This window comes from Balaenoptera borealis, assembly GCF_965194805.1.
Source record: "Balaenoptera borealis genome assembly, chromosome: 2".
In the NCBI taxonomy this organism is placed as follows: domain Eukaryota; kingdom Metazoa; phylum Chordata; class Mammalia; order Artiodactyla; family Balaenopteridae; genus Balaenoptera; species Balaenoptera borealis.
In genome coordinates this window covers 183,039,608-183,060,331 of record NC_138867.1, presented here as the reverse complement: position 1 = coordinate 183,060,331, position 20,724 = coordinate 183,039,608, and the positions used below count along the sequence as shown (strand labels likewise).

General features: G+C 52.9%; 1 protein-coding gene across 9 annotated transcripts in view; it reads right to left on the bottom strand.

The window, feature by feature from the left end:
* CELF5 (CUGBP Elav-like family member 5) overlaps positions 1-20,724 on the bottom strand; it is a 64,947-nt gene that overhangs the window by 4,955 nt on the left and 39,268 nt on the right. For 3 of the 9 annotated variants that reach the window (XM_082381243.1, XM_082381244.1, XM_082381249.1), the window contains exons 6-11: positions 20,421-20,567; positions 19,524-19,665; positions 19,293-19,439; positions 17,737-17,799; positions 17,000-17,083; positions 13,888-14,393 (exon numbers count right to left, since the gene is read on the bottom strand). In XM_082381243.1, coding sequence (XP_082237369.1) covers positions 14,041-14,393; positions 17,000-17,083; positions 17,737-17,799; positions 19,293-19,439; positions 19,524-19,665; positions 20,421-20,567 — 936 coding nt within the window. In that variant the 3' untranslated portion in view covers positions 13,888-14,040. Of the gene's footprint in view, positions 1-6,922; positions 7,011-8,393; positions 11,839-13,887; positions 14,394-16,999; positions 17,084-17,736; positions 17,800-19,292; positions 19,440-19,523; positions 19,666-20,420; positions 20,568-20,724 lie in introns of those variants that run through there. The other 6 variants (XM_082381245.1, XM_082381250.1, XM_082381247.1 and 3 more) reach the window with 4 other exon arrangements.

Below are 20,724 nucleotides of genomic sequence, written 5' to 3'. Positions count from 1 at the left end.
GGGGAATGGGTGACCCCCAGTCTGGGCGCGGGGCAGATACGGAAGCTCTTTTCTCTGCACCGGACAGACCTTCCCAGCTCAGGACCTTTTTCCCCGACCTCCAGACCTGCACAATCTCTCCATCAGGTTTCCAGCTGGATTTCATCCTCCTACCATCGCACGACGTTACGCTCGCTCATGCCTTTCCTGTAGCCAAGAGTGCCCTCCTCTGGCCCTTGACCTTCATCCTTGTCTTTCCAGGCCCGACTCAAATGCCACCTCCCCCTGGAAACCTTCCATTACCACCAGAGGCCTTGACGCTTGAGTCAGCCTGGGTTTGCTCAGGCATATTCCTTTCTTTGACTCTCAATTTCCCCATCTGTACAATGGATCCAATGATGTCCTCTTCGCGGCTTTGCTGTGAGGTCCCAATGCAATGTCAGATGTCTCCAAGCCAGGGTTCTGGGCATGGGACATTCCTTCCTTCTTTCCTTCCTTCCTCAGACTTGTTGAGCACCTGCTGTATGCCAGGTCCTGTACTGAGCTCTGGGGGACATAGCACAATCAAGGCAGACCCCAGATTCTCCCAAGGGGAATTCTGGGGGGCCCTGGCCTCATCTAAGCCACACCATTGCCCGCCTGGGAGCCGGCACAAGCCTCCTCTATTTACATAGTCTCCTGGGCAGTTTGTTCTTCACACAACAGCCAGAGGGTAACTAAAAGATGCAGATGTGATTGTCTCACCTCTCCCGCCTATAAAACACTCCATGGCTCCCTATTGCCTTTGGGATAGAGACCAACATCTCCACCAGGTCTCCAGGGCCTATGATGCCTGAAAGTTAGCCCTCTGCTAACTTATCCCACCCCCACTCGCTGTGAGTGGAAAGGAGGTGATATCCAGGGAAAAGGGGGTTCTAGGCAAAGGGCGCAGCCAGTGCAAAGACTGAGGCAGAGCCATGCCTGGCATGTTGGAAGATCAGCGAAGAGGCCCGTGTGTCTGGAGCAGAGTGAGCGAGGCGGAGAGAGGGAGGAGGGGAGGGCAGGGAGGGGACGGGGCAGGCCGTGCAGGGCCTTGTGGGCCGCGGGGAGGACTTGGGCTTTTACCCCCAGGGAGGTGGGACCCTGGAGGGCCGTGGGCAGAGGGGGGGCGGGGCCTGACTCAGGTGCTCACAGGCGCCCCCTGGTGGCTGCTTCGGGGAGGACAGACGGGGGGGGGCGCCGGTGAGGACTGGAGCTGAGGGCCTGGATGGAGGAGACTGAACTGGTCCAGGTGGGAGATCCTAGGGCTGCGTCAAGGGGAGGCAGAGGTGGGGGGAGAAGTGCACAGATTTAAGATAGACTTTTGAAGGCAGAGGCGACAGGACTTGCCAATAGATTGGTTATGGAGTGAGCAAGCAAGAAGTCAAGGATAACATCAAGATATCTGTCCCCAGCACCTGGAAGGATGGAACTGCCATCTGCAGACATGGAGACGACGTGGGAGCAGCAGGACTGGGGACCAGGAACAGTTTCGACCTAATGAACATCCGCCTGGAGATGTCAGGTGGATTCATAGATCTGGGGAGCTGGGCTCCTTTGAGGCTTGGATAGGGGGGCAGACAGGCAGAGAGAGTAGGTCCTTGTTCCCGTGGGCTGGCTGAGGGCCTAGGGTTCTTTCTGGACCCTGTCCCCAGAGCCCTCTACATACCCGCACACCCACCCACTCAGGGCCCTCTGTCTGGGCCCTGGAGCTGTCCGCGACCCCCGGTGCTGAAGCTCCAGCTCCAGGCAAGAACCCGGCGCTGGACAAGTGCCTGGCAGGCAGTGCGCGCGCCAAACGTATCCCTGACTTCACCCACGAAAGCAACACTCTTTCGGTGCTATTAGTCTGAGTTGGTGTCTATGCCTCGCACATCCCAACCTGTATTGTACAGACCCCTAAAGAGAGGCAGTTGTGTGTCGCTCTAAATCTGTTCCGAACTCCCTACTCTATAGGAGGTTACTGCGCCTTTAAGTATCACTGACTGCGTCACTCCTGACGTCACAATCAGCCGGGCTCCAAAGACAGGCCTGAGTTCAGGCTGTGGATTGGCTGATGGGCTCATGAATATGTAGATAAGCACCACCTCTACCTCGTTCTGGTAGGCTCAGGAAAGAGGGGGCGGAGAGGAGGCGGGCCTGGGGCGGGGTGATGCGCTGGGGGCGTGGTCAGGGGGTGTTTTGGTGCATTTTGTTCCCGGCTGTGTCTCCAGTACCTACCTACAGCAGCGCCTGGCATACCGCAGGCGCTCAGTAAATGCCTGTTGACGTTCGAATCCAGTAGGAGTGATGTCCGAGAGTTCACGTTTCTGATTCGGGAGATCCTGTGTTGCCTTCTCTCAATGTTATATTATAATGACAACGGCTGTTATTCGTGTGTATTAATCTTCTTGATCGTATCAACAATCCTGGATGGTGCATAGTAGTTTACAGATGAGGAAACTGAGGCTTGGAAAGAGAATGAGGTTGTTCAAGGGCATGCACAGCTTGAATAGCTCAGCAAAAACTGAGGACCCAGATGTGAGCATGCCGGTCTCTGTCCTCGTGGCCCTCACGTCCGTCCAATGACACCCTATTTGACCACCACGTGCCCTGCTTGCATCCTCTGTGTAGCTCTGAGGCCAACCAGGCTGAAGGGCTCCCTGTTCTGTCACTAGGGCCCGGGTCATTCCCAACTCTACCCCTTGGCCAGTACCGTTCCCTGTGCTCGGAAGATTACCTGTGCCTCCACCCCAACCCAGCGCCTCAGAACTCCAGGGTAGGAGGGTTTCCCGGTGTGGGAAACCGCACGTGCCATGGCCTGGCAGCTAGACCACATTCAATCTGGAGAGACGAGGGGGCAGAAGGGAGGTGGGGCTGATCCCACAGGCTTTAAGGGACGGGCTAAGAAATTTGGGCAAGGTAGCTTTTATGTCCCAGGAGAGAGCCCAGGGATCTCCTCACCACCTCATCCAGCCCCAAGCGCGCGCGCGGCACACGTTGGGTGCTCAATATATGCTTGTCGCATTTCAAGTGAAGGCTCCAGTACTACTGAACGAAGACGTGGGTCTCTGCTGCCCCCTGCTGGTGGCCAGCAGCGAAGCCTCTGGAAAGTGAATTTTCCGCGGGATTGATTTATTTTGACACTTCTGTAGTGCTTACTCTGGGCTGTATAAATATTAACTCGTTCATTCCCACAACAGTCCTCAGAAGCGTGCCCGATTACACTCATTTTCCAGAGGTGGGGGGGACTTAGCTGAAGAGAGATCGGCCACTGGTCTCATAAATGTCATAACTGGGATTCAAACCCTGGGCAGTCTCCAGACTTAAGCTCAAGCCTCCAGACTTAAGCACTATGATTTTAGGACATTTAGCGAGCAGATACTTTGTGCTGGGCTCTAAGGAATAGAAGAGTAAATAAAACAGGACAGGCACCGATGACCTGCTATTTTAGTTACGGTAGCTTTATAATGTGTCTTACTGTTGTATAGGGTAGTGTGGCATAGAGGTCCAGTGGGCAGGCTCTGCAGCCAGCCACCCAAGCTCTCTATATTTCCATTACCTGTGAACTAGATCCAACCACCTGGGGTTGCTGCGGTGATTAAATGAGTTAATCCTAATAACTAAAGCACTGGGAACAGTGCCTGGCACCTAGTATATGCTCAATAAACAGTCATTCATTTCGGGACATTCCAGCCTTGCTTTGCTTACAAATCAATTATGCACATGAATTTGAGAATCGGTTTATCCACTTCCAAGGAAACTATTGCAAGGATCTGAACTGCGATGATGTTCAAGGTTCATCTGGGAGAGAACTGATCCTTTAAGATCGTGAGTTGCCCTGGGTACCTCCATCATCCACTTCACACTTGTCTGTTTTTTGGTTTTTTGTTTGTTGGTTGGTATTTTTTTAAATGTGTATCAGTAAAATGTTACCGTTTTCTCTCTGCAGATTTTTCTGAGGTTTATTCCTGGTACTTTGTAGTTTCTTTGTAGTTGTAGTACTTTGTAGTTGATGAGGTTTTGCTGATGTGTTAGTTACCATAGCTGCATGATTAATTACCTTAAAACTTTGTGGCTTAAAATATTTATTATCTCAGTTTCAGAAATCTGGGGTGCTTAGCTGGGTCCTCTGCTTCAGGGTCTCCCACAGGCTGCAATCAAGGTGTTGTGCTGGGCTGGGGTCTCATCTGAAGGATCGACTGAGGCAGGATCTGCTTCCAAGCCTATGTGGTTGCTGGTAGACTTCAGTTCCTCGCTGGCTGTTGGCTGGAGGCTGCCCCACCCCATTCCTTGCTCTGAGGGTCTCTCCGAAGGGCAGTGGAGCAGTTGAGTTGCATGTAGGTACTTTCCCCCAAATAACTCCCACACCTGTCTTTCCCATTCTTTCATCTTTAAAAAAAAGTATTTAAACCTAATTATTAATTTCCTGAATAATAACTAAATATATTCACCTTGTAAAGATTGCAGCTGAGGTTCAACTCTGCTTAATCTTAGCCTCTAATTCTTCATTCCCCCTAAAGCCATCCCGTCGTCATTTTGGTGAATACACTTCTAGCCTTTTTTTAAAATAAATTTATTTATTTACTTATTTATTTTTGGCTGCGTTAGGTCTTCATTGCTGTGTGGGCTTTCTCTAGTTGAGGCGAGCAGGGGCTACTCTTTGTTGTGGTGCATGGGCTTCTCATTGCAGTGGCTTCTCTTGTTGCGGAGCACAGGCTCTAGGCGCATGGGCTTCAGTAGTTGTGGCACATGGGCTCAGTAGTTGTGGCACATGGGCTTATTTGCTCTGTGGCATGTGGGATCTTCCCAGACCAGGGCTTGAACCCGTGTCCCCTGCATTGGCACACGGATTCTTAACAACTGCGCCACCAGGGAAGTCCACGTCTAGCCTTTCCTTCTCATTCTTTTTTTTTTTTAAGATTTTTTTTTTTTGATGTGGACCATTTTGAAAGTCTTTATTGAACTGGCTACAATATTGCTTCTGTTTTATGCTTTGGTTCCCTGCCCATGAGGGATGTGGGATCTCAGCTCCCTAACCAGGGATCAAACCTGCATTGGAAGGTGAAGTCTTAACCACTGGACCACCAGGGAAGTTCCATCTTCTCATTCTTACAATCATATACATGTTCTCAGAGAGAATGTTTTAACTATATATATTCTTCTTTCTCTTTCTCTAGCTCTCTCACCACCACCACCCCCCCCCCCCCACATTGGATCACACTCTCTGGAGGAAGCCAGCTGCCATGTCATGAGCAGCCCTATGGCAAGGTCCACGTGGTGAGGAACTGAGGCCTCCAGCCAACAGCCATGGGAGGGAACCAGCTTGGAAGCAGCTCCTCCAGCCCCAGTCGAGCCTTCAGATGAGGCAGCCCTGGCTGATGTCTTGACTGTGACCTCCTGAGGGACCCTGAGCCAAAACCCCTCAGCTAATTTACTCCTGGATTCCTGACCCATAGAAACAGGGTGAGATAATAGATGTGTAGTGTTTTAAGCAGCTAAATTGCAGGGTGGGGGGGTTAATTTGTTATGCAGCAACAGCTAACTGATATGCCCTGGGTGTCACTTAGCCTATTCCCCCTGGATGAACACCTACATGACAGCCAGGGCTCAGCCATCCCAAGCACAACCCTATTCTTCTCAGGTAGAATCTCTGTTTTGCACGGGTGCACATTCTAAATGTTTAATGACTTTGAGTTAAATTTATTTATGTACTTTTTTTTTTTCGTGCGTTGCAAGGCTTGAGGGATCTTAGTTCCCCAAACACGGATCAAACCCCGGCCCCGGCAGTGAAAGCGCCAAGTCCTAACCACTGGACCGCCAGGGAATTCCCTGACTTTGAGTTAAATTTAAAAGCTTAAATTGGACTATCGCAAATAACAACTTGAATTACAACTTAATACATTCAAATTGAAGCCACTACACAGGACAGGGAATTGGGATAGCATAGTGGTTAAGAGACCAGCCTGAGAGCCTGGGTTCAATTACTGCTGTGAAGCCTCGGGGAGGTCACTTAACCTCTCTGGGCTTCAGTTTACTGACTCATAAAGTAGGGCCATTAATAGGACATACCTCACAAGGCTGTGGCAGGTTGAGTTATGTCGTGTAAAATGTTGAGGCCAGTGTTGTCCGAGAGAACTTCCCAAGTGACGGATGTGTGACTCTTGAGCCCTTGAAATGTGTCTTAGTGTGACTGAGGAAGTAAAGTAATAATTTGATAAATGGATTGAAATGTAAATAGCCACAGGTGGCTAGTGGCTACTATATTGGATGACACAGGCTTGAAACAACGCTTGGCAAATAGTAAGTGCTTAATAAATGCTTGGTAGGAATATTATTCTACCCAATTGTTCTCCAGAGTGCCAATTTACACCCCGCCAGCAGCATAGAGGTCACCCAGGTATCCTCCTAACACCCCAACCTGATCACACCCCTCCCTTACTGAAAATCCTCTGTAGCTCCCAACTGACATCAAGATAATGTCCCAGGGAATTCCCTGGTGGTCCAGTGGTTAGGACTCCATGTTTCCACTGCAGGGGGCACAGGTTCAATCCTTGGCCAGGGAACTAAGATCCCGCATGCCACGTGGCATGGCCAAATAAAATTAAAAATCTCCCAGATTTGCTGGTCTCATTGTGATTACAACTTTTAGCATACTTGAGAATTACTTTTTCTTGTGGGGATGGGGTACTTTTGATTTTTTGTCCAAAAGTACTTTCTCCTTGATTGAAACCTTGGGTGGGCAGGGACAAGGTCCGGCACACAGAAGGTGCTCAGTCGCAAAAGAACCTCTGTAACCCAGCCCCTGTCATCTCTGCATCCATCTTTTCACCCAGTGCTGTGGTCTTAGCCAATGATCCAATGACCACAACATCCCAAGCCTCTGAGCCTTGGCCCAGGCTGTTCCTTCCACCTGGAAAATCCTTCCAGGTGGACTCAGACTCACCTTTCCAGCTCCCACTCCAGATGGGTCTCGTTCTCTCTGCTGGAGCTGGAGCAAAGCACTTCCTGTCTCTGAGCCTCAGTCTCCTCAACTGTAAAATGGGATGAGTCCTTGGTAAGATTAAAAGACATCGTTTCTGCAAAGCCCCTGGCAGGATATTAAGTAGCTCATTAAATCGAGTGGTTAGTACCCCTCCCATGAACTTGGAAAGGCTCAGCTTGGGTGTGGCCATCCCCCTCTACTCACAGTCCTACTCCAGAATTTTACCCTGGAGCCCACTGTCCCCCATCCCAGGTCTCAGGATTTTTTTTCTTTAGGACCTTTGAGGCTTTCACTGGGGTGGGACAGGGGCCTCAGACTGCTTTGTTTTTTCAGCCAAAGCCACATCATCTCTTAGATCTTATCTCCTCCAGGTCTCACCTCTTCCGTACATTTCTGGGTCCTTGACTGTGTCAGGTCCAATGGGGGGATTTCTCCCTCAACATTCCAACTCAAATCTATTGTGTAACAAGCATTGGTGAGGATGCGGAGAAACAGGAACTCTCATGTGTTGCTGGTGGGAACACAGAGTTACCAGGACCCAGCAATTCCACTCCTAGGTATGTACCTGAGAGAACTGAAACAGATGTTCAGACAGAAACATGCACACGAATAATTACAGCAGCATGATTCACAATGGCCAAAAGGTGGAACCAAGGCCCACACACTGGAACATCACTCAGCCATGAAAAGGAGAGAAGCCCTGACACTCGCTACAACGTGGATGGACCCTGAGAACACGATGCTCAGTGAGAGAAGCCAGACACAGAAGGACCCACGGTGTGTGATTCCATTGATGGGAAACGTCCAGAACAGGCCAATCTGCAGAGATAGTGGATTCATGGTTGTCAGGAGCTGGGGGAGGGGAACAGGGCGGGGGTGACTGCTCATGGGGACGGGGCTTCTTTTTGAGGTGATGAAAACCTTCTGGAACTAGATAGGGGTGATGGTTGCACAACCTTGTGAATGTACTTAATACACTGAATTGTACACTTCAAAATGGTAAAACTGGTGAAATTTATGTTGTGTGAATTTTACCCCAATTGCAAAAATGTGTATCGAATAGTGAGTGTCTCCCCCGCGCGCCCCCCTGGCTGCTTCCTTGAGGGCACAGCCCAGAACCATCTGGTCACTGCTGCGTCCCTGGTGGCCAGCACAGGGTCAGGCACTCAGTAGCCGTTCAATAAACGTTTGTTGAATGAATGAATGAACGTGTGAATCAACAAACACAGGCACCGGCTCTTCTTCAGAAAGAACACTCCATTTCTTCAATGTCTGGATGAATCCGTCCAAATCCCGGCCATGGGAAGGTCAGACCCTTTTCCTCCCGCACCCCTTCACTCTAAATCCGATTTATCTCTAGCCCAGGCACCCAACCCGGTCAGATCTACTTCGTCTTTTTCGACGAGAGGGCAAATGAGGGAGGACCCAGTCCTTTAGCAAGTAAAACTTTTATTAAATAAACTTTCAGTTTCTCCAGACCAAAGAGAGGCGTTTTGGACATGAAGATGAAGTCTGCAGCTTCTCACCTGAAACACGCCACAGTGACAGGGACCTCGAGATTCAAACCAAGTCAACCCAAAGTTCCCTCCAAGTCTTTTTCTCCTCTTTCTTTCTCTCTCTGTGTGCGTGTGTGTGTGGCGCGGTTTGTCTCCAAAAGTCGGTTTGCAAGTTGAAACTTCATGAAATTACTTGTAGCAGAAATAAAGTACATCGTACAAATCACGTAGGTCTTTGATGTGGAGTATAAAAATGGTATTTACAGCCAGTAAACATGGACCAGAGGACACACGCCACTGCACGCCAGCACGCACTCCCAAACAGGCCTGGCGGGGGCTGGGCGGGACGGACACGGCGAGGCCCCGCCACCCCTGAGCACACGCGCACGCGCACGCAGACGCACAGGACACAGGCGCACTAGACAGGGTCTCGGAACAATTATCAAACTCTGGAATATCGAAACAGGTTGGTCAGAAGATATTTTTTCTTTTTTTTTTTCTTCTTTTTTTTTTTTTTTTTTTGCTATTTCTTTTTTCTTTTTCTTTTTTTTTTTTTCTGGGTCGGTCAACACATTTTGGTAGAAACAAAAGGGAATGCTTTGTTTTTCTTTTCAAAAAAAATTTTTTTCTTGAGCTTATGAAGTTCTCTGGTGCCTCGTCTGGCGCGAGGCCCCACCGGACGTCCAAAAAACAAAAAACAAAAACAAAAAAAAACCCGAACTTGACTCTGTGCTTCAAGGGGGGTTTTCACGGTTTGGGTAGCTATACAGAGGCACCCCACAGGATTTCCCTCCCCACCCCAACTAGGAAACAAAAATCCACTGTCCTTTGATTTTTTCCCCCCATTTCTTTTCTTCTTTGTACCTGCTCAGAAAGATTAAAAAAAAAAAAAAAAAAAAAACAACTTTGTAGAGGTATCTCCGGTGAAGGGATGCTGGGCCCGTGCAAGCTGGGCTTGTCCAGTGCACGTGGCGATCTTGGTCATGAGATTGTGAATTCCAGGCTGGTGATCCAAAGGCAGGGAGGGTGGCCGCCTACCCTTGGGAGGGGGCTCCAGGGGTGGGGGGCTCCCCCGACCCTGTCTGTCCCCGACGGAAAGCTAAGGGCTATTGGTCACATGAGTAAGGCTATGACTGGGGAGGGTAGAGGGTGGGAGAGGCCAAGGGGTCTGTTTTGTGCCTACAACCGGGGAAGGCAGGGCCCTGGAACGAAGGGGATGGGGGTTCCGGAAGCTGCAGCTAGGACCAGGGACACTGAAGCCGGCTGAGCCCACAGGCTCGCGAGAATCGTCGATGGCGGGGGGTCAAAAGTCCTGGAGGTATATCGCGTTGGCTGATGATTCCCAGTGCTTGGCCGGCGCCCTGGTCTGACATGACAGCGGGAGGTGGGGGACACTGGGCTGCCCCGCCAGCCTCAGCCCTTCTGAGCGTCCCTGCTGAGTGACCGGCCCAGGGTCACCTTCTCTTGGATGGAAGGAAGTCGGAAAAGTTTGGTCCCTTGATCTATACTCAAAAAATATATATACTGTCTATAGCTCTATATATATATGCATATATATATATAGGAAAAGTTGCGATTTCATTTGGGGAAGCCACAAAGGTTGTGTGTGTGGGAGGAAGGTGGGAGCGAGGAAATCTCCCAGGAGGGGGCAGTGAACCCCTTGGCCCCCAACTCAGGAGTCCCCCGCAGACCATGAAGCCCCCTCCCCATTCCATGTGGCCTTGGGCAGCGTTTCACATTATGGGGAGGGGGTCAGGGGAGAAGGGGGGGCTGGTGTCCAAACTCAGTTGTAATTTACGTAAAAGTCCTGGATCGGTTGGAAGTGGGAAGGCCCCTCACCTGGCGGAGAAGGGAGGGGCGTTAGGGCGCGGCGCTGGGGGCGGGAGGGTCACGTCGACCGACGACATCACCTCCCACCCACCCCCCTGCCCTGGCCAGGCTGGGGTCTGGGAACCCAAGGGCCCCCACCTTTGCAGAAAGAGTCCATTTCGGGGTTTGGAGGCTGACACACCCGGCTTGGAAGGGACCGAGGGTCGCCAAGCCCGTGTCCTCATCCGGCCACTGGGGACAAACATTTCTGTTTCTTTCTGCCTCCTCTTCCCAGCTCCCTGCCCCTGAATCTCCACGAAGCAGTTCCCCGCCCCCATTTCTGTTCATTCGTGGTGCTGGAAACAGTGCCTGGCGCACAGTAGGTGCTTAGTGAGGATTTGCTGTCAGCATGTTCAAAGCACGCCGATATCCTGTTGTTGGCTTCTGGTGGCGGATTTCCGCGCGCGCGCGCCCCCGACGACCCACGACCCGGTGACTGAACACCCTCGAATCTGTGGGTGCTGCCCCGGCAGGGTCTGGGAGCAGCCCCTCACTGAGCACCTGCTTCGCACCAGACCCCAGAGGAGCCTCTGTGATGACGATGGCGACGGTGGTTAAGAGGAAAAAATCAAAACGACTTATCCAGAGCTTTCCAGGTGGCTGGTCCTGGGCTCAGCCGGGAAAACACCGAGTGCCCTGTGAATCCGCCCCACGACCCCTGCAGGAGGCCACAGGCACGGGCCCATTTCACAGATGAGGCTTGTCAAGGCTTGGCCTCACTTATAAGTTTCCCCATTGGCCCCTGAGGCTCACGGCTCATTCCCCAAAGAAGCGATGAGTTGACAGAGGTGTTCACTCTGATGGCACAAACACTCTTGGGGATTTGTTCATTTGTTCGAGGGGATTTCCGACACCCCCCTCCCCCCCGCCGCATGCTGTCGGGTGGGGCAAATATTCCACTCTCCCATCAACCCACTGGGTATGAATTATGCCAAATGAAGAGCTCCCAGAGGGACCCAGCTGGGAGAACAGATTCTTAGGACAGGACAGAAGCACCTCCCCACAGCCCGCCCCCACCCCAGACCAAGCCCCGCCTCTCAGGTGAACTTTTTTTCATCCTTCAAAGCCTTCTCCAGGAAGGATTCCTTAACTACCCTCCCCAACCCCATCCTACTGCTCCGGTTCCAGCCCTGACCACGGGGTTGGCGGGGCGTGGGGTGGGGGGGGGGTTAGGTGGGGATTGGGGGTGTCTTCATCCAGCTCTGTCCCCGTCAACCAAACCTGGGGGCTCCTTGTAGCCTCTTGCAGCATCCCCCCAGCCTCGGGAGGGTTTGGAGAATGAGAAGGGGGTGCGGACAAGACCGGGGTAGGGGCGGGAGCGGGGGCGGGGCCGCCTGGCGGCTCACCTGGGCCAAGCCCGCAGCCTCGGGGCGCTGTGGGCCGGTCAGTAGGGGTGTCCCGGATCTTTGGGCCGCTTCAGCTGCACTTTGAGCCTCTTCATGCCGATCTGAAAGCCGTTCATGGCCTGGATGGCGGTCTGCGCGCTGGCCGGGTTGTCAAAGCTCACGAAGCCTGCGGAGACCGGGGTGGACCCACGATGGAGGGCAACGCGGGCGTCCTCTCCTCGCTCCAGTGCAGCAGCCCTGGCTGCCCGGCTCGCGGGGTCCTGGGGGCGGGGGTGGGCGCTCGCAGGGGCAGACGGCCCAGGGAGGTGGGAGGGCTTCCCAGAGCACACACAGCAGCCCTGGCCTGGTTCTGACACGCGCTGGGCTTGCGTGCCTGGGGGACGGGGCGCTCACTCCTTACCTGGGGTCTGCTCTGCTGAGACTTCCCAACTGACATGGGGGACAGGCTGGGTCTCTGGGGACCCCAGGAGGGCCATGTTCTCCTTCCCCAGACCCCATGCCTGCCTCCTTCTAGGCTCTGGATGCCCACCCTTCGCCTCCTCTGAGATCTCTATCCATCTGGGGTCTTGTCTGCCCATGTGACTGTCTCTGTCTGTCCTTGTCTCTCTGTTTCTCTTTTTCTGTCTTTGTGTGTGTGTGTGTGTGTCTTTGTGTTTCTTCTGTCCCTCCCTTTCTGTCTCTTCTCTTTTGGTCTCTGTCTCTCTCTTTGTCACCATCAGTCTTTCCAGTCCCAGACTCCCCCTCACCCTGGGCCATCAGAAACACTCCAGCATCCCCCCACCCCCCTCTTAAGCTTCCACCAGCATAACACCCTCCACCTGGCCCTACTCCTGCCCCTCACCTGTTGGTCCTCACAGACTTCCTGGGGGACTGTGCAGAGACCACAGGGGCTGGGGAGGTCCTCCAGGGGGAGAGGACTGCATGTGCAGGCATTTGGGGGCAGGATACCTGAGCTCCACGGGAGAGGCTGGGTGGGAGGTCAGGCAGAGAGATGGTGGGGTCAGGGCTGAGGGGTCTGGCTGAGGCCCATGAGGAGCCATAGGGGAATCTGGAGCTGGGGTGGGTGGATGTCTTCACATCACCCACACCTCCCATTACATAGAGGAGGAAACTGAGGCTCAGAGAAGGCATGTGACCCCCTGACTGCTGAATGCGACAGAGTAGGTTTTCCTCCAGAAATTTCCTTCTTCTTCCTGGAAGCAGGATGTAGAGAAGGGAGCCTGGGCACTGGAGGGGGTGGTGTCCCTAACTTGCTGTGTGACCTCAAGCATGTCGCTTGACCATTCTGTGCCTCTCTTTCCTCCCCATGTAAATTGGGATAATTCTTCCCTTTTATGGTTGGATAACGAGTATATACAGGAGGTGCTTAATAAATAGTCAAAAGTTGACCCTTCCAAGAGGACAAGGTGGGTTCAGAGCCCAGATTTTGGAGTCAAACAGACTGGTTCTAACCTAGGTTCTGCCTCTTTGCTGCCGTGTGACTTTGGACAAGTTACGTGCCTCTCTGAGCCTTAATGTCCTTTGTTTCTGGGGACAAGGAAGTTCTCCCCACAGCCCACAAGGCCCTCCACGACCTGCCCTGTCCCCTCCCTGCCCTCCCCTCCTCCCTCTCTCCCCCTCGCTCACTCTGCTCCAGCCACACGGGCCTCCTTGCTGTTGCTCCAACATGCCAGGCACTGTCCTGCCCCAGGGCCTTTGCACATGTGGTTCCCTCTGCCTAGAACACTCTTCTCCAAGACACCCCATGGCTGGCTCCTCATCATTCAGGTCTCAGCTGAAATGTTGCCTCCTCCTTATCAGTCTGTATTTTCTTACCAGTTTTATTTTTGTCTATACCATTTATAACTCCCTGGCCTATATCCTATATTTGTTTATTTCCATCTCCTCCCCCTGGACCTGTGCTTTCCAATTCGTTCAACAGCCACTGGCCACGGGTGGTTATTTCAACTGAAATTCATTAAAATTAAGTAAAATAAAAAATTCAGTCCTTTGGTCACACTGGCCACATTTCAAGTGCTCAGCCACATGGGGTGGTCGGCTCAGACAGCACAGATGTAGAACATTTCTATCATCGGAGAAAGTTCTACAGGCAGAGTGGCAAGACTGTGAGCTTTCAGAGGGCAGGGATTTTTGTTGGCTTCTTTCACTGCTGTGTGCCAGGCACAATGCTGAGCGCTGGCACACAGTAGGTATACCATATGTCTATTTGTTGATGAATAAATGAACAAGGGAGTCTTAGAAATGCTGCATGGTGAGTGCTTGGCACACAGTAGGTGCTTAATAAGTGTTTACTTTGATTATAAATGTGATTCTTTTTTTTTTCTTTTCTTTTCTTTTTTTTTTTTTTTATTTGGCCACACCGCTCGGCCTATGGGATCTTAGTTCCCCCACCAGGGATTGAATCCGGGCCCTTGGCAGTGACAGTACGGAGTCCTAACCACTGGACCTCCAGGGATTCTTTTGGACCAGACCTATCTGTCTCATGGCTGACCACACCCTCCCAACCCCCATTCCAGGGCGAGGGGCGCGTGGGACAGGGCTGGCAAGCAGGAGGGGGCACCCGCAGCAGGGACTCACCAAAACATTTGCTCTGGTTGGTGGCCCGATCCATAAACACCTTGGAGGAGATGATATTGCCGAAGGGCAGGAACATCTGCGTCAGCTCCGTGTCTCCAAACTCCTGGGGGAGGTGGTAGATAAACAGGTTACAGCCTTCGGGACCTGCAGGTGGGGGAGAGAAAGACATAAAGCCCCCAAGGAGAGGAGGCGGACCCCCCGGGGAGGGGCACGGGTCCGGAGCCCACATCTGGCATCTCCAGCTGTTGGGAGAGGGGTGACCCGTGACACTCAGAAAGAAGGGGCATGGAAGTGGCAGGAAGGGCAGGCCGGGAGCCCTAATCCCTTGCCTATAAAATCCCACACTCGGACACTCCAAACCTCTAATGATCCTCAGGCCCCAGGGAACTTATAAAATTCGTATGATCCCTACCCTCCACAACTGAGATAAATTCTTCCATCCCAGACCCCAGATAATCCAAAAATCCCATACAACCCCAAACCCCGGAAAATCCCTAAGCCTCAAACTCCTGGTCATTTATAGAAATCAGATGAACTGGGCGTAGGGTATACGGACACTCTGTACTGTCTTTGCAATAACTCCATAAGTCTAAAACTGGTTTTAAAATGAAACATGCCTTTTTGAAAGTCTGATGATCACAGAATAAAATAAGGCTAGTAATTGCCTGGTCCTAAACCCCAAATATCCAGATATTTTTCAAAACCTTGGATAACCCTCCACACCTTGGATAATTTTCAAAACCTTGGATAATTTCAAAAATGATGCAAAAATAAAATCAAGTAAAATAAAAAGATTATTCTCTAGTCCCGAACCCCAGATATCCTGAAACCACCGATAATTTTTAAATGATATGCTATACCAACCACAAATAATTTTTTAAAGCACAGCTAACCCTCAAGAATCATCCCCTCCCCCAGTAATCCCCAGTCATGGCTCATATAAGAACCATAAATAATAATAGCATTTTAAAACCTTGATTATCCAAAGTCATCAACAGTCCTCAAACCTGCCTCTAATCCCAGACCTACAGACAACCTTCTCCCAGGTCCCGCTCCGCCAAAAAGGTAGCCCTCAAACCACCGAGAATCCCCCCACCCTCACAATGAATATTCCCCACCCCAGAAAATACAAAATCCAAGATTACACATTCACATCCACATCCACCCTTATCTTCCTGATGAGGACCACAGTTCTGCTAACATGCTTGTTGTTGTCGTTGTTGTTTGTTTTTGTTTGTTTGGCCGTGCCCCGAGATTTCTGGGATCTTAGTTCCTCAACCAGGGATTGAACCTAGGGCCATGGCGGTGAAAGCGCCGAATCCTAACCACTGGACCTCCAGGGAATTCCCTAACATGCTTGTTTTTAAAATGCAAGTGCGTTCCCATACAACTGATATGTTACGGAACAATTTTGAGCAAACACGAATTTTGTGTTTGTCTGTGTGCTATCTCATTTCCAAGAAACACTAGGTGAATGCAGAAAACCACATGCAGCTGCACCGAACCTCATAAGAAAGCAAAATGCACACACACACACACACATACACACACACACACGCATACACAGCTTCAACATCCATCAACTTTCTCAGTTCTCCAAGTATGTTATGAGCAGGACCCATCCCCGTCTGGGGTTCCGACTCTCCGTCTGATTTCAGACAAGCCTTTCCACCACTTCAGGGTAACTCACATGCTGCAACCCTTCCGATGCCACTTCCCCCTGCAAACTTGCGGTCTTTTCCAAGATAAAGTACCAAATTTATTGTACTATTCGGGTATCTCTAAACCATCTAACACGCATAAAACTGCTACTGTTTTCATTAGGATCTTATCTTTTTTCTTTTTTGGCACCTCACAGCCAACGTTTCTGAATGGTGTACCACGACCCCATTTCCCCCACGAGCCTTGTAGTTGGTATTGTGAGGTTCTGCAAACTCAGGTGACTTTCCAGAAAGCATACATCCTGTTAGAGCAGCACGGACTGCATCGGGACCAGCTTTTATCCACTGCACCCTGCCTGTGTTCCCCTTCCTGCAGGCCCAGGGCAAGGGAGAAATTGAACAGAGCCTCACAGAAATCAGTCTGCGGGCCAGGCCACCCGCAAGCTTCCCAGGTCGTGGGGCGATCTGGGGCTTTTCTGGTTGGTCGCCTCTCCCCAGCCCCCCGCCCCCACCGCCACTAGATGGATTAAGGAGAGGAAGGGCCTCCCTGGCTGAGTGCCCACCATGTGTCAGGAACCGCCGCTGCTTACTCCCCAGCAAGGGGAGTAAGGTGGTCGCCTGTGTGGCAGATGAGGAAACTGAGGCCCGGAGCAGTGAGGTGCCTTCCTTATGACGCTCACAAGTCAGAACTGGGTGGATTTGAATCCCGGTTCTCCGACTCCAGAATCTAACTCCTCGCCCCCTTGACTTTACTAAGGAAGCCTTATTTGCCCCGAGATACCTCACCATCCCACCCCCTAAATTCTCTCAAAAATATTTCAGAGAATCATCCCGTTCTGGGTCACGGCTATCCCTACTGGGTCGGGACTAGCCCCATTCCCACTTTCCGGAGGAGGAGACTGAGGCTCAGAGAGGAAGAGTCAGTTGCCCCCCCAAACACCCATGGGCTACGCCGGGGCTTGAACCCAGGTCTGTCCGGACCCCAGGCCGAGTGGTTCCCCGAGGCCAGGCCGAGTCGGGGGTCCTGGAGGTGGAGGGGGGCGGTCAAAGTAAGGGGCTGACGCCCAGGGGAGGTCGCGGCCCCCTCACCTTCTCGCTGCTGCTGCTGCAGGAGGGGCGGCGGCTGGGGGACGCTGTGCGCGATGGGCGTGATGGCCGCGGTGGGGTACATGGCTGCAGAGACCGGGAGCGAGACACAGGGCGGAGCGGGCGTGAGGCCGGTTGGCAGCCGGTGCGCGTGGGGGCGGGGCTAAGACGTGAGGGGCGGGGTCACAGCTGAGGGTGGGGCCAAGACCGGGTCTAGGGAAGGCGGAGGGGTGTGGTCACATGGGAGAGACGGTCTGAGGGCAAGGCCAAGGACCCGTCTTGGGAAGAAGGAGGGGGCGTGGTCATATTCGAGGACGGGTCTGGGAGGGGCGCGGTTACATTGGAGGAAGGGGCCAAGGCAACAGGGAAGAGCAGAGTGGGCGTGGCCCCGGCTGAGGGCGGGGCCAAGGCAGCCTTTATGAAGACAAGCCAGAGATCCGAGCGAGGCCCTGGCAGAGGCGGGGTCAGTCTGGGCAGGACATGAGGGGCGGTACCAAAGGCAGGTTATGAGGGGCAGGGCCAAATGTTGAAGAAAGGCGGGGCGGGGGTAAGGCCAAGAACTGGGATTGGGCCCAAAGTAGGAGGCACAGGCAGAAGAGGGAAGGTAGGATGAGAGGGCGGCTCTGAGGGCAGGGACCATATCTAGGTGTGGCTAGGGGCGTGGCTTGGCTAGCCCAGGTAGGACGCCGGGGACCGAGGGGCGGGGTCACGCGCGGGGCGGGGCCGCGCTGCCTCCCTACCTGTGTACTGCTGGACTCCGGAGAAGGCAGGATGAAGGGTCTCGGCCACCGTCGGGCTCTGAGCTGCGGGACAGACGGAGGGGCTGAGTGGGGCGGGGGCAGCAGAAGTCTTCCATCCACCCCGCAACACCCACCCCCAGCTTCACTTCTGCATAAACGTTTTACAGGTATGACCCTCATTTTACAGGTGGGGAAACAGCAGCTGGCACAGGGCCGCTCAGGTAGGAGATGACAGAAGCCAAACTCGAATCCAGGTTTCTCAGACTCCAGAGAGGTTTAACAATCAACTTCAACTCTCTGTCCCCATCCTGACCCCCCTTGCTCCTCTCTTTTATTCTCTGGATTCTCCAGGACTCCAGGTCTCTGCTTTTGATCACCACCCATCCCCATCCCTTCCCTTTATCCCTCCCCACACCTTGATCATCAGACACCCTATGGATCCCCTACGTGGCTGTGACCTTCCGACGGTCCCTAGGGGAGGACACAGGGGTAGGGGAGAGCTTGTCTAGGCAACCAGAGCTGGAGAGTCTGGGGAAAATTGAGCAAAAAAATCTTGAATGGAGAGAGGTTGCTAGAAGATGCAGTGGTGATGGGGGAGAGGTAAGACACTAAAGCGGTCGCATGAACGAATTACTTTATAGTGATGGAACAGTTCTGTATGTAGACTGTGGTGATGGTTACATGAAACTATACCTGTGATAAAATGACATAGAACCACGCACGCACACACACACACACACACACACACAAGTGCCTGCAAATAGTGAAGTCTGAATAGGCTCTCCAACTCCCGTTGAGTTCATTGTACTGTACCAATGTCAGTTTCCTGGTTTTGACAACGTACTGTGGTTATGTAAGACGTTAGCATCCAGGGACGCTGGGTGAGGGGTACCAGGACCTCTCTGTATTATTTTTGAAACTCCCCGTGAGCGCCAATCATTGCAAGATAAGAATAAACAAATTCTCAGCGGTGGAAACGCAGATGACGTACTTCACCTAAGCAAGGTGTGGGAAGACGTTTGCCTTGAAATTATGGTATAGGGTAGAGAAAAGTGAGACCTCTGCTTCAGGAGGGCAGAGCCCAGCCCAGCAAGTCAGTGCATGGCCAATACTGAATGAATGAATTAATGAGTGAATGAATGAATATGGGCACTGATATTTTCCCAAATGGTAACGATTACTAATGAAGATTGATGGTGCCATTCTTGGTACCAGGTGACGCGTTAGCATTTTACAGACTGATTGCCTCGTCGGTGCAATCTCATGAGATGACTGATGTTATCCGCCCCATTTCCCAGATGAGCAAACTGAGGCTCAGAGACTTAAAGAAACCCCCCAGGGCCACCGAACTGGAATTCGAACCCAGAAAGGTCTGGATGCAAAGTTTCTATGTTTAACCTCTTTCTCTGTGCCCACAGCTAGTATCTGTTCGCCTGAGACTCCCTTTGTCCTGCCCCTTTGTTCCCTGGACACCAAGGCATAGGGACTCATGCTTGTCCGGGGGACACCCTCCCTGCCTGCCACTCTCCTCGGCCCCCGGGGACCACCCGAGTTACCTGGGTAGGGCACAAGGCCATTGGCATATACGGTTTCTAGGGCAGGGTGCCCACCAGGGAAGGGCACAACACCTGCGAAGCCGTTGGTGATCGGAGCCACGAGGCCGGGCACGGCGGTGGTGCCGAGCAGCGGGGGCGAGTGCAGTCCTGGGGAGCGGAAGAGCGTCATGGGGAGCCTGATACTGGCCCCGGCCCTGCCCACCCATCCGTGGGTCCCTGGCGGACTCTCACCAGAGGCAGGGGCGATGGGTGTGGCGGGCAGCCCGTTAAGGCTGACGGCGCCGATCTGCTGGATGTGGCAGGGTGAGAAGGCCACGCCGGGGCTCAGGTAGCTGCCTGAGGTGGACAGGACCGTTGTCTGCTGTTGCATGAGCTGGGGGTGGAGAGGGAGTCAACGTGCACAGTCAAAGTGGCATCTGGCCTGAGATCACGGCTCATGAGGTGGGGGGCGGGTCCTCCAGGAACTAGGGGGTCAGGCCGGGTGTCTTGGCTCAGGTCGTGGTCAGGGATCAGTTAGGAATTGGGGCTCAGCCTGGATCAAGTCTCAGTGTAAGATCAGGGCCTAGACTAGGTTCCAGGCTCATCTAGGAATGAGAGCTCAGCCAGGAATTAGGGCTCAGTCTAAGATCAGGACTCAGTCTGGGACCAGGGCTCAGCCAATGTTGATCTCACTCAGGGTTGGGTCTCAGCTTGGAGTCAGCCAGGAGGTTTAGCTAGAACTCGGGCTAATCTAGATTTGGGGAACAGCTAGGATCTGGGGGTCAACTCAAGGTTGGATCTTCATTTGATGTTCACACAGGGTGAGGGCTCAGGCTGCATGTAGGGGTTGAGTCTGGTGTCCTGTCCGTCCAGAGGTGGGGCTCCGCTTGGGCTCGGAGCATAGTCCATGGTTGGGGGTTCAGCTGGGGTTGGGGTCAGGAAGCGGCCTGGATTTGGGGACTCAGCCACAGTCAGAATAAGGCCCTGAGTCAGAAAGATTGGGCCAGAGAAACAGAAAGATGGGCAAAGAGGCAGAAGCCCTAGACCGAGAATAGATGGAGAAAGAGAGCGAGACAGACTGAGCCAGATCCCCAGAGAAGTCTCAGAAGCCCTGCTGGAGACAGAAGTGTGTCTGCCGGGGTCACTCACAGCCTGGGCGTAGGCACTGTAGGGGCTGAAGGGCAGGGTGAGGGACGGCGTCAGGATGCCCAGCTGGCCCACCATCTGCTGCATGCGCCGCAGTGTCCGCTCCTTGTCCGTGTCAGCAAACTTGACCACCAGGCTGGAGGAGGCACCCTGCAGGGGCAGCCGCAAGCAGGGAGGGAAAGAAGGGGGGACGTAGCCGGGACTCTGGGGTCCCTTACAAGGGGTGTAGGGGTGTGGATAGCAGCAGCTGTCAGCCCCACCCTCGAGGTCCCAGGTGCCACAGTGAGGACAGTCCGGAGATCAGCAT